Source organism: Chrysochloris asiatica, unplaced genomic scaffold, assembly GCF_000296735.1.
Source record: "Chrysochloris asiatica unplaced genomic scaffold, ChrAsi1.0 scaffold00115, whole genome shotgun sequence".
Classification (NCBI taxonomy): Eukaryota; Metazoa; Chordata; class Mammalia; order Afrosoricida; family Chrysochloridae; genus Chrysochloris; species Chrysochloris asiatica.
This window is the reverse complement of record NW_006408633.1, coordinates 7,529,700-7,542,011: the sequence shown is the minus strand read 5'-3', so window position 1 is coordinate 7,542,011 and position 12,312 is coordinate 7,529,700. Positions and strand designations below refer to the sequence as shown.

Below are 12,312 nucleotides of genomic sequence, written 5' to 3'. Positions count from 1 at the left end.
AAAAATGCATATTACACACACATGGATTTTAAGGAGTTCTAGTGATACTTGGCTGCTAACTGAAAAGTTGATGGTTCAAACCCACTAGCCACTCCCCGGGAGAAAAATGTGACAGGCTGCTTCGGTAAAGATTTATAGTCTTGGAAACCCTGTGGAACAATTCTGTCGTATAGGGTTGCTGTGAGTCAGAATTGACTCAAGGGCATTGGATTTGGTTTGGTGGGTTTAATGTGAATTTTAATTAAATGGTTATTGTTTCCCTCAACACAGGCATAGATACGAACTCCAAGGCAGGCCACCCTTGGGTGATTGATTTATTGTTCTTTCTTTGTAGATATGTAAGTGAATTTCACCTAACCAGGCTAAAAGGAACCGAAGGAGGCATTTATACATTTCTAGTGTCCAATTCTGATGCCAACTCTTCAGTAACATTTAACGTTTACGTGAACAGTAAGTAAAGTGAATGACTCCTTATCTTTTGTTTTTTTTTATTATTTTGATTGTGGCTTATGCTTGTAACAGCTGCAGAACCTAGAGACATTGTGTACAGTGTAAATAATGCTTCATGATAATTTCAACCTTAACAAAGACCTCGTGGTTTGGTGGTTAGAGGAGCATATAAGAAAACCAATTCTTTGTCCTATATTTCACTGACCATATGACCTTGTAGAAGTTGCTCAAATTCTAAGGGCTGCCTTTGAAGTAAACAGTTCAAAATAACAACATCAGAGTTCGAAATAGCAGCTGTTGGAGGGAAAATGTATTCTTATTGATTGCTCAAATGGGGAACTAGGGGTTGAATAGGAGCTGGATTATGGGTTTAGGTGAGAAAACGCTGCTATCAAGCCCTGGTGTGATTTCTTTGTTACAATGCTTTCTCTTTTGGGGTTGTGATATTATTTTTGTCTAGCTAGTTCTCCCACTAAGACCAACAGAGCACTGATCTCACTCACTAGACCATTACGGAGTAACATGTGGGTACCATGGTGGCAGTTGGCTTAGGGGGGGACAAGGGTTCTAGCCAAGGGAACCTGAGCAGACTTGGGTCCTGCCCCACTGCAGCCCTCACCCTGACTGCTGACGATGCCCTTGAGAAATGTCACTATCCAGAATTCAAAGCTGGAGAACACCATCGTCCAGATGTAGGGCTTCCTCCAGGCTCCCTTGACGCTTTTTCAGGAAGGGTTGTCAGTTGCCTGCCACACCAACCAACCAGAGGGAAGGGAGGGCCTCCCAAACAAGAGATTTCAATGGAATAGCCCATTATATGAGTGTTGGAATTCACCATCAGTGGGAGAGTGGGGAAAGGAGACCACCTAGAACATGAAGGGACTGTCTTAGGAACCAGGGCTGTGCTTGTGTGTGTTTGACATTGAGGAACTCTGGAAGGTTGTGGGAGAGAACAGAGCATGAATACTAACTCCATATTCTCAAGGGGCTTGTATGTTGTTGGTGTTAAAGTGCCTTGGAGTCGGTTCTGACTCATAGCAACCTTGTATAGGGTTTCTGAGGAGCAACTGGTGAGCTTGAACTGCCAACCTTGCTGTTCAAACCAACTTTGCAGTCCAGCACCACACCAAGACTCCCAATTCTACTTAATCATCTCATCTGATGTTGCAACTCAGCCAATATGATGGGGTGAGGTATGGTTTGATCAATTTATAAATGAAGCCAAGAAATAGTAGTAAATGGTTCTCTGGACTGGTATTTGATTGCTAATCTAGCATCTTTTGACTCTACCAGAGTTTCCAAAATTGCTTTTCCTGAATAAGATATTAATGTTTGTTTAGATAAAGAGGGACTTGTTTACCTATCACAGACCTTCTCAGAATCCTTTTTTTGTTTTTTTTTTTTTTTAATTTTTATTGTGAATTGAGTGATAGTATATATGGCAAGGATCATTCCCACCTCCTTGGTACACAGGGTTGACAGGGATGGGCAACTTGGACACTGGCTACCCAAAATGGGGGGGACTACAAAGGCAAGAAGTTTTCAAGAGGGCGCTAAGTTTCAGAGGGTGCAGGGGTAAGGTAGAATCTCCACTGAGTGGTTTCCAAACTGTCTAGACTGGGCTGGTGAAAGGAAATGGGGATAAGACTCTTTTGTGGTTCAATAGTGAATAATTGCTATCAGGACTGACTGTGAGTGTTGGAAATGCAAAGGTATACCTCTTTTGTAACAAAAGGAGGGGAGTGGTTGATCTTGCAGTCCAGGAGCAGAGAACCCTGGGGCCATCAGAATCTTTTCATATGCTGTTGTGTATTATGCCTTCCCAGGAGTGGCCCAGGGGATGATGGAGTGCATATTCCAAACTTGTTTGACCACAGAACTGTCTTTATTCAGGGGATTCATATCAATATCTATACTCCCCAGAATTGTTCTGAGTGTGTGGTACCTCACTGGCTTGCTGTTCATACCAGAATTTATTTTGGATGCTCTAGTGCAATGTTTCTCAAACTGTCTGTGCAGCGAAGGGTCAGTTTTTGTTGTTTGTGTTTTAATTTCCACTTCACTGTGGATCCGTTGGTTTCAATGCAGTCAGTTCTGACTAATAGCAACCCAGGTGTGTCAGAGTAGCACCTCACTCTACAGAGTTTTTAGGAAGCCCTGGTGGTATTGTGGACTAAGCATTGGGCAATTAAGTTGGTGGTTCAAACCCACCAGCTGCTTCTTGGGAGACAGATGATGCTGCCTACTCCATTAGGATCTAGCCTCAGAAACCCTAGGGAGCAGTTCTACTCAGCCTTATGGGGTCATGATGAGTCAGAATCTATTTGATGGCAGTGGGTTTGGTTGTTGGATGTTTCAGAAACGGATCTGTCTTTTAAGGTGCTCCTGGCTGGGTTTGAACTGCTACACTTTTGGCTAATAGTTGACCACTTAATTTAACTAATTGTACCACTTAGGAACAATAAACTGAAACCAAACCCACTCATAGTGACCCTAAGTAGGATTTCTGAGACTGAGAGCAAACAGCCTCACCTTTCTTCTGCAGAACAGCTGGTGGGTTTGAACCACTGACCTTGAGATTAGCAGTCGAGTGTTTACCCTACAGAGCTACTCAGGAGCAATGCTCCTTGCATAATATAAGAACAACAAATTGCTAGAAAATGAGTTCTGTGGTCAAATAAGTTTGTGATATCCAGGCACCCCCTGGGCTCGTGCCTCAACATATTCGAATGTCTGTAATAAAGAGACATGCACTTCTTTATGTGAAAAAGAACAGAGCTAGAGAAAATATACGCCTGGATTTTTATTATTATTAAATTCAACAGACATGAAATTACTCTTGTCAGATTTCTCCCGGTTTCCGAATGTTTATTCTTTATTTCTGTACTTATGTCCTATTGGTCTTTTACAGAAAATCATGACATGGCCCACACCATAGACCAGACTTGCTTTTTCTCACTTTTTATCGTGAATTGAGTGAAGGTTTCAGAGTAGATCATCAATTTTAATTCAACAAATGATAATACTTCATTTCATCTCAACTATTGCCATCACTTCCATGTAACATGACTTATCCTACTTCCTCCTTGTGATTCTTGTTTTCAATCCTCCTTCTGAACTTTGTCCTTGGAAAATACTGCCCTTTTGATCTTGAATGGCTGACCATTCCGTGGTGTGCATACCTCACTAAGTGTTGTTATCCCCCCATTAAGCCTGGCTGAAAATCGAGACACAAGAGTGAGTTCTGTTCCAGACCTGAAGGGTGAGCAGGAGCCAGCATATTAGTCTTGGGTTCTTCCAGTCAGACCAGGTTTTCTTGAGAAGCTGAAGGGAATTTTATACAGTAAAGTGCCTCGTGTCTGCAGATGGTGCAGTTAACACACCTGGCTGCTAACCATAAGATCTTAAGGCTGGAATTTCCAGTCCACTTACACACCTCCAAAGAAACGCCTGGTAATCTCTTGAAAAAAATCAGCCATTGAAAACCTCATGGAGCACAGTTCTAGTCTTGCACACATGGGCCCTCCATGAGTTCGATTCCACTTGGTGGACAACTCCTTTTAGATGCTTTGTGTCTGTCTTCCCTGCCTTTAAGGACACAGGGCCATTTAGCGCTGTTTCTTTGAGTCACGTCAACAAGGGTTACAGCAGGTCACGCTGTCAGGCAGGGTGACACCAGAATGACTTGTTTATAAAATTTTTGAGGAGTATTTCCATAGAAATTGTATTATTTTTATCAAAATATCCCTGTTGTTCATTATAACAACAAAAACATTTTTTATAAACCTAGCTTACATGTATCAATGTATCTTGTTGTTGTTAAGTGCTATCTTGTCAGTTCTGACTTGGTGACCCTGTATAGAGTTGCCAAGGAGAGGCTGGTGGGTTTGAACCACTGACCTTGTGATTAGCAGTCCAGTGCTTATCCCACAAGGTTCAAACTCTCTGCTAATTTCCTTTGGAACACTGTAATGTGTTTGGCCAGAGTTATCATTGTCACCCGATTACAGTGATGCCTTGCATCTTGTCGTCTGTTCCTGCTGCAAGCATAGGCTGCTGTTTTTGCTTTTGCTGGTATTTGTGTTTTTATAGTGGCTGGTGTTGCCCTTTTCTACTGTTTTTGCTATAATATGATATTGTGGTATTTAGTATTTATGAACCTGTATCAATGACTTTTTGAGAATGACATAATTAAAGAAGAAAAATAACTGACTTCTGTTCAGTTACAAATAATGCCATAGCTAATGTAATTCCATGTAGAAAGATCTTACAAAACAATTTTCAGTGTTTGCGTGCAGTTCTGGAAGCCCAGTGGATATCCACATCTGAAGATGCTCAAGTTTCTCATATAAAATGATTTAGTTCTTGCATATAACCTACACACAGCCTCATATATACTTCCAGTAATCTCTAGATGACTTATTGTATCTCTAAGTGTGGTGCTGTGAGTTAATGCGCCAGACTTCAAAGCCATTTGAACTACAAGTTTGGTGGTTCAAGCTCACCAGTCTCTCCTTGGAAATACAGGGTCTCTATGGGTTGGAAATGACTCGAAGGCACTTAACAACAACAACAACAAGTGCTATCAAGTCGGTTCTGACCCACAGTTACCCTGTAGAGGGTTTCTGAGGAGCGGCTGGTGAGTTTGAACTGTTGACTTTTCAGTTCAAACGGCTTTACAGTCCAGCACATTAATCCACAGTGCCCACACCAGGACTATTATAGTACCTAGTACAGTGTAAATACCATTTATGTTTTATGTTTCCTCCCGCTTAGCCTTTGAGGAATTGCTTTGACCACTTAATTGCTTTTTAGGAGCCAGTTTTTCTCACTGAATACAAAGGGTTCGCACAACACAAAGAAGTGAACAATTGAGACTGAGGATGTGCAAACAGCACAAAGTTCCACATAGAAATTCAAGTTTTGCTTTTTGGAACTTTCTGGAATTATTAATATTTTCGATCTGTGGTTGGTTTAATATGAGGATGTGGAACCCTCAGATACTGAGGTTCCATGGTCATCTAAGAAATAGTACTTTTAAGCAATTTTTAAACTTTTCATTGACCATTTGGTGTCAGTTTGCTGCAAACACTACACTGACTTAAGGCATTGTGTTCTTTTCCTTAGCACATTATCTTCTTGATCAACAAATGAAACAGCAGTTTTGGGTAAAAATGAAAATGTCTGCCTTTTGTTAAGCATGCCTTGTGAGTTCTTTTTATATATTGTTGTTGTTAAGTGCCACTGAGTCTGTTCAGGGTTTCTGAGTCTGTAAATCTTTGTGGGAGCAGAAAACCTCCTCTTTCTCCCACAGAACTGCTGGTGGGCTTGAACCTTGTGGTTCACAGTCCAGTGCTTATCCTATATTCACTGTGGTACTTGCTCTTTATACATTGAGTTAGCTGATTTATTAGTTTGTTTTTATAACTGAAAAATAATTTTAGTTAGAAAGGTTTTCTATGAAAATTTTTAATATCCAAAGCTAAGTAGTAGTCTTAAAAATTAACACTTGGCATGGTTGTGCCCATTTTGGTACATCATCTTGTCATTTTTGTAGGTGCTATCGAGTTGGTTCCAACTCTTAGTGACCTATATAGGGTTCCCAAGTCTGTAAATCTTGATGGAAACAGAGAGCCTCACCTTTTTACCATGGAGCAGCTTGTGGAGTTGAACTGACAACCTTGTGGTTGGCGGTCCAGTGCTTATCCTACAGGTTCACCAGCGCTCTACATATCATCTTGTTGTTGTTGTTAAGTGCTGTTCTGTCAGTTCTGACTGGTAGAGAACCTGTGTAGGGTTTTTGAGAAGCAGCTGATGGGTTTGAATCATCGACCATGTGGTTAGCAGTCCAGCGCTTATACTTCAGCACCACACCAGGACTCCATAGACTTCATTTTAGTCAAGGCAAATACATAGGTAGAGTGTGTGCTTTATTCTGTAAGTTTGTTTAGCCTCAGGATGAAAATTGGAATGGATAAAAATCAGAATAATAAATGTATATGTTAGTGCAGAAACACAGGCTAATTACTTTTGTTTGTTTTTTTTAACTTAATGAGTTTGGTGCATTCGTGCTTAATATGCTTAGCTATGAGAAATGTTAGTTGAAAATCGCTGAATTTGAGTCGTTAAATGTTTGGTACCTACAGTGAGTGAGTGTTTGTGTTCTTTAATCACTTACATGGCAATTTTCTAAAAAATACTGTACTCTGACAGTGTGTGTTAAGAGTAATTCAATACTTGTATGTAACATGTTAGGTTTGGGAAAAAATTTTTTTTAACCTATAACCAATCTATGGAGTCCTGCTATGGCGCTATAGGATAAGGCTCTAGACCGCTTGAACTGCAAAATCGGTGGATGGTTCAAACCCACCAGCCGCTCCTCAGAAACCGTATGAAAAGTCACTACAAATCAGAACCAACTCCATGGAACTTAACAACAACAACAAACTAATCCATAGGGAGCCTGGTGGCACAATGGTATCGTGCTTGTCTGCTCACCAGAAGGTTGATAGTTTGAATCCATTACCTGCTTCTTAGGAGACAGATGTCCCAGTCTGCTTTTGTGAAGATTTCCAGTCTTCAAAACCCTGAGGGGCAGTTCTACTCTGTCCTGTAGAGTCACTGGAACCAGAATCAACTCAACAGTAATGAGTTTGGGTTTGTTTTTTTAACCAAGCCATGATTTACATGGATCTCTTAAATTGGCTCAGGGACGTTCAAGGACGTTTATCACGGTCAAGAGCCATAACAATTTGTTTGCCATCTTTGAACAGAATTTCCAATGAAAACTCATGGGAATTTTTATGTAAAATAAAAATAACAGCTAGTGATTCTTTGCATTGAATTTGTATTACTATTACCACTCTTGGAATTTCTTATCCAAGTTATATTCGGAAATCATATCTTTAGCTCAAAAAACAGTTGAAATCCTGTGGTGAAACTGAAGATTGTTTCCCTGGCTTATCAAAATTGGGAGGGGATAGTGTTGTTGTTAAATACTATTGAGTAGGTTCTGGCTCATAGCAACCCTAGACAGGTGGGTTTGAACTGCTGACCTTGCAGTTACCAACCAGTCCAGTGCTTATCCTACAGCAGTATATCAGGAGTCTGGAGGATAATTGTTGTTGTTGTTAAGTGCCCATTGAGTTGATTCTGACTCATAGTGACCCTGTGTAGGGTTTCCAAGGAGCAGTTGGTGGGTTTGAACTGCTGACCTTCTGGTTCACAGGCCAATGCTGATCCACAGAGTCACACCAGAAGTCGTGGAGGATAATAGGGTTCTTAAAACTGTAAAACATCACCCCAAAGTGCTTTCTAGATATTTTTCTTTCTAAAACTACTAGAGATGTTAGATAAAAATGACATCATTAAGATTCTTTGTGTAGCCTGTGCGAATTGTTCACAAACAACATGGTTTCTGGTTATTAAATATTACATTGTACAATTTTAACTTGATCTTTTTTTTTTTTTTTTTCCACCCAGTGCCTCTTGAATAAATATCAAAATTGGGGTGGACTTAAATGGTAATCAGTAAAGTAAAGATTTTGGAAGTTTATTTTGACTTATAACCTCAAATATCCCATGTGAATCCTAAAATAATTTACATAATTATGAAAAGAAATTATTATTGTGAAAAATCCCTTGTTTTTCAATCTTTTGACATGATCTTAAGATGGTCCAATAACCTTAAAATGATATTGAGAAACATTATCTGGTAGTATTTTTCAGATCAGCGTTAGCTATGAATTTAAAATCTGTAACATAAGTAGATCTCACTGTAGTCAAAAAGGTCCATTCATTAAGGACAAATCTAGCTGGTAAGGGCTGTTGGAAAGTACAAAGACAGGCAGATGGAGCAAACACTGAAAACCGACTTGCATTTTATCATCCGCCTTCCGTACCAGTTGTCTCCCGTCAATTCAGACTCGTAGAGAGACCTCAGGTATACCAGAGTATGACTATGCTCTATTATAGTATTATAGGGGTTTAAGCAGATGATTTTCTTGAAGTAGATTACCTGACCTTTCTTTCAGTTAGCAGCTGAATGCTTAATTGTTTACACCACCAGGGACTCTTTGGGCTTACATAGAACACTTATAATGTTGAGCTAGATTGGATACCAAAATGACTTCTTGGAACTACCTGTACCAAATTAACTCTCCTGCCACCAGTTTTACTCTCTTTATGGCAGGGTGTTAACAGGGACAGCAGAAACAATTTAAGGAAATATAAAATAGTGTAGTCTTTCTAGACCACTGCATCAGAAAATTATAACATCCTGTCTGTTGTTAGCAATTACTTATAGAATACACAGTATACTGAAATCAGCCAAGGCAATAAATGACCCAGAAGGAGGCCTCTTGATGAGAAAATTTCCCTCTGACCACATTTGTAAAGTCTGGCTACCTTTCATGTATTTTTGGTTATAGTTAAATTTAGTGATGGGTGGCTAAACCAATTCTAGGGGGAAGCCACGATACATGCAGCCGGTTGCATATGAGGCCTTTGCTGAAGGTGGGCTGTATAAATGTCAGATCTCTTGTGTAGATGGCTTCAATTGGGCTGATCCACTTGGCTGGAAGCCTCCAGATTTTACATAGTCCTTTTCTGGTAGCTTGCTCTCAAGAACCCCTCGGCTTTGGGCTTGTGGATTTCTGTGTCCTCAAACAGATCTTGGAACAATAGAGAGTAAAGGTACTAGAAGTTTGCCTTTTTGGAGAGTGGATATGTTTTCCAACTTTTTAACCTATTATTCTTATATTTCCATTTTTCAAAGGTTGTTCTTGTTAAGGGCAGTTGAGTCAATTCCTACTCATACCAACCCTGCAAAAGGTTTCCTAAAAGTAACTGGTGGGTTCGAACCTCCAACTTTATAGCTCTTGTGCCAGACCAGGACTCTTTTAAAAGATGTTGTTGTTGTTGTTAGGTGCCATTCAGTTGGTACTGACTCATAGCAACCTTATGCACAGCAGAACGAAACACTGCTTGATCCTGGGCCAGCCTCACATTTTTGCCTCGCTTGAGCCCATTGATAGTAGGAACTTCAAATCAAACACTAGGTGGGTGGGTGTCCAAGCCATACTTATTGAAAAGCCAAAACTCAGACCCACTGCTATCGAGTTGATTTAGACTCATAGTGACCCTGTATAGGGTTTTTCAAGGCTATAAATCTAAAGGCAGCAGAAAGCCTCATCTCTCTTCCTCTTAAGTGACTGGTGGATTTGAACTGCCAACCTTATGGTTAGCTGTCTGTTGCTTATCCTACAGTGTCAACAGGGGCACAAAACCTTTTAATATATGCTTTTAACATATATCACTAATTTTTCTTGAGAGCTTTTATTTTTAGTGTTTTTGTTTTTTTATACTAAGTGAATTCTATTAGACCTACTCCTATGTTAAATTGTTAGAATTATTGAACATTAAATAAATATAATGCTGAATAGAACTCATTTCTGATGTAATTCCTTGCTTCTGAGAATTTGCTACCACCTTAATCAAGTAGAACTTAATTTTTATAAGCATTTGTATGCTGTTATTATGACTTGCCATCAGGTCGATTCTGACTTATGACAACCCCATGTCTATAGAGTAGAACTGCTTCATAGGGTTCATGAGGCTGTGACCTTTCAGAAGCAGATTGCCAGGACTTACTTCTGAGTGTCTCTGAGTGAGTTTGAACCACCAACCTTTGGGTTAGTAGTTCAACACTTTCAAATTTAAAATAATTCTCTGTTTATTGTGTAAAGTGAAGGATTGAAATACTAGGAAGGGTGAAAAAGCAAAGTTAAAAATCAGGTACTTTTAATTTCTCCTTTTAAAGTTTATTTACATTTTATAGTTTATAATCATAATACGTTCCATATTGTATATATTTTCCATACCATTGTTTTAGAAGTTTTTTCTTTTAAAGCTACAAAAATGGCATCATATTGCTTTGTCAGTGGTGTTTTGATGCTGAACAATGAATGTGTTGTGAACTTCTTTTCCATGCCACAATATATATTCAATAGCATCATTTTATATATCAGAGATACTTCATAGTGTCTAACCCACATTGATGCAGTTTGAGACACCATGGAGTCTGAGATGGGAGACTGAAATTATTGTGAATGAGTTTTAAAAGGAACCCATGAGACTCATTGTAAAATTTATAAATTTTGGGGGGCAGTGCCTTGGTTGTTGGTGGTTATGTGCTATGGAGTTGGTTCCAACTCATAGCGACCCTATACAGGGTTTCCGAGGCTGTAAATCTTTACAAGAGCAGAAAGCCTCATCTTTCTCCAGCGGAACAGCTGGTAGTTTCAAATGGTTGACCTTGCGGTTCACAGCCCGATTCATAACCACTATGCTACCAGAGCTCCTTTTTGTTTTTTAGTTATAGACTTTTGCTTTTAATTTCTGCATTAGGTCAACATTTTTTAACTGTTTTATTGTGAATTATGTGATAGTTAACATGGGAGAACATTAGCTTTACATTCATCCTATGGCATATCGTTATATTGCCATACCAGAGCTCCTTTTTATATACTGGGAATTATGAGTGTTGTTTTTGATAAGACACTAATTAAATGAGTGACCGTGCTTAAGTGCTAGAATATCATTTTATAATCTGTCTTTTTTCTACCTGTGTCTGGAACAAATAACATGAATGGTACACTATGGTGGCTTTTAGGACAAGTCTTAATTCAGTAATATTGAGCCCTGGTAGTGCAGTAGGTTTCACACTGAACTGTTAACTGCAAGGTCAGTAGTTCAAATCCACCAGCTGCTTCTCAGGAGACAGATGAGGCTTTCTGCTCCCATAAAGATGTATGGTCTCAGAAGCCCTTTGTTGTTGTTGTTAAGTATCGTGGAGTCGGTTCTGACTCATAGTGACCCTGTACAGGGTTTTCGAGGCTGTAAATTTTTACGGGAGCAGAAAGCCTCATCTTTCTCCCGTGGAACTGCTGGTAGTTTTGAACTGCTGACCTTGAGGTTGCCAGCCTGACTTGTAACCACTATGCTACCAGAAGCCCTATAAGTGGTTATTATAGATCAGACCCAACTTGATGGTACACAGCAGTAGCAGTGGAGTAGTTGGTGTGTGTAAAAATAGCTGCTTTTCTTTTTACATTTCTCTTTTTATAGGCAATGTGTGTTCATTTAAGCATCTCTAGTGGTATAGTAGCTAAAGCACTTGGCTGCAGGAGAAAAATGGGGCAGTCTGCTTCTGTAAAGATCTACAGTCTTGAAAAATCTTTTTTTAGGGGGTTACCTCTACTCTGTTCTTGAGTTAGAATCAGCTCTATGGCTATGGGTTGGGTTTGGTTTTGGGGTACATTCATTTGCAGTATGGATCTGAACTCTGTTTTTATTTCCTCTTTTGTACTTGAAATGAGTTTTTGTTCTCAGATTGTTTGGGGGTTATGAGTCCTGTTTTGAGATGACACTGGAATATCTCTTTCTCCTTTTAGAGACGATCTCTAGATCTATGTTGTCACATATAAGTGCCGTTGAGTTGGTTCCAACCCATAGCGACCCTGTATAGGGTTTCCGAGGACCGACTGGTGGGTTTGAACTGCCAACCTTGTGGTTCAAACTGACTATGCAGTCCAGTGCATTCTCCTGCATTGCCAAATCAGGACCCTCTTAAAAATTTTTTTAAAAAATCACTGTCATTAAGTCAATTAATTCTCATAGTAACCCTATAAGACAAAGGGTAAAAGTGCCCTATAGGGTTTCTGAGGCTCAATCTCTACAGGAGCAGACAGCCTTATCTTTTTTTTGGGGAGCCCACAGCACCCATCACCGGGACACCTTTTGGGGACATTAGTATCATTATAGATATTTGAATTGGAAAAGGAAGATATTACAACAAGTTTT

General features: G+C 39.6%; 1 protein-coding gene across 2 annotated transcripts in view; it reads left to right on the top strand.

Annotated features, from left to right (window-relative positions):
- KIT (v-kit Hardy-Zuckerman 4 feline sarcoma viral oncogene homolog) overlaps positions 1-12,312 on the top strand; it is a 136,376-nt gene that overhangs the window by 80,837 nt on the left and 43,227 nt on the right. For both annotated transcript variants that reach the window (XM_006868058.1, XM_006868057.1), the window contains exon 7: positions 335-450. In XM_006868058.1, coding sequence (XP_006868120.1) covers positions 335-450 — 116 coding nt within the window. The remainder of the gene's footprint in view (positions 1-334; positions 451-12,312) is intronic.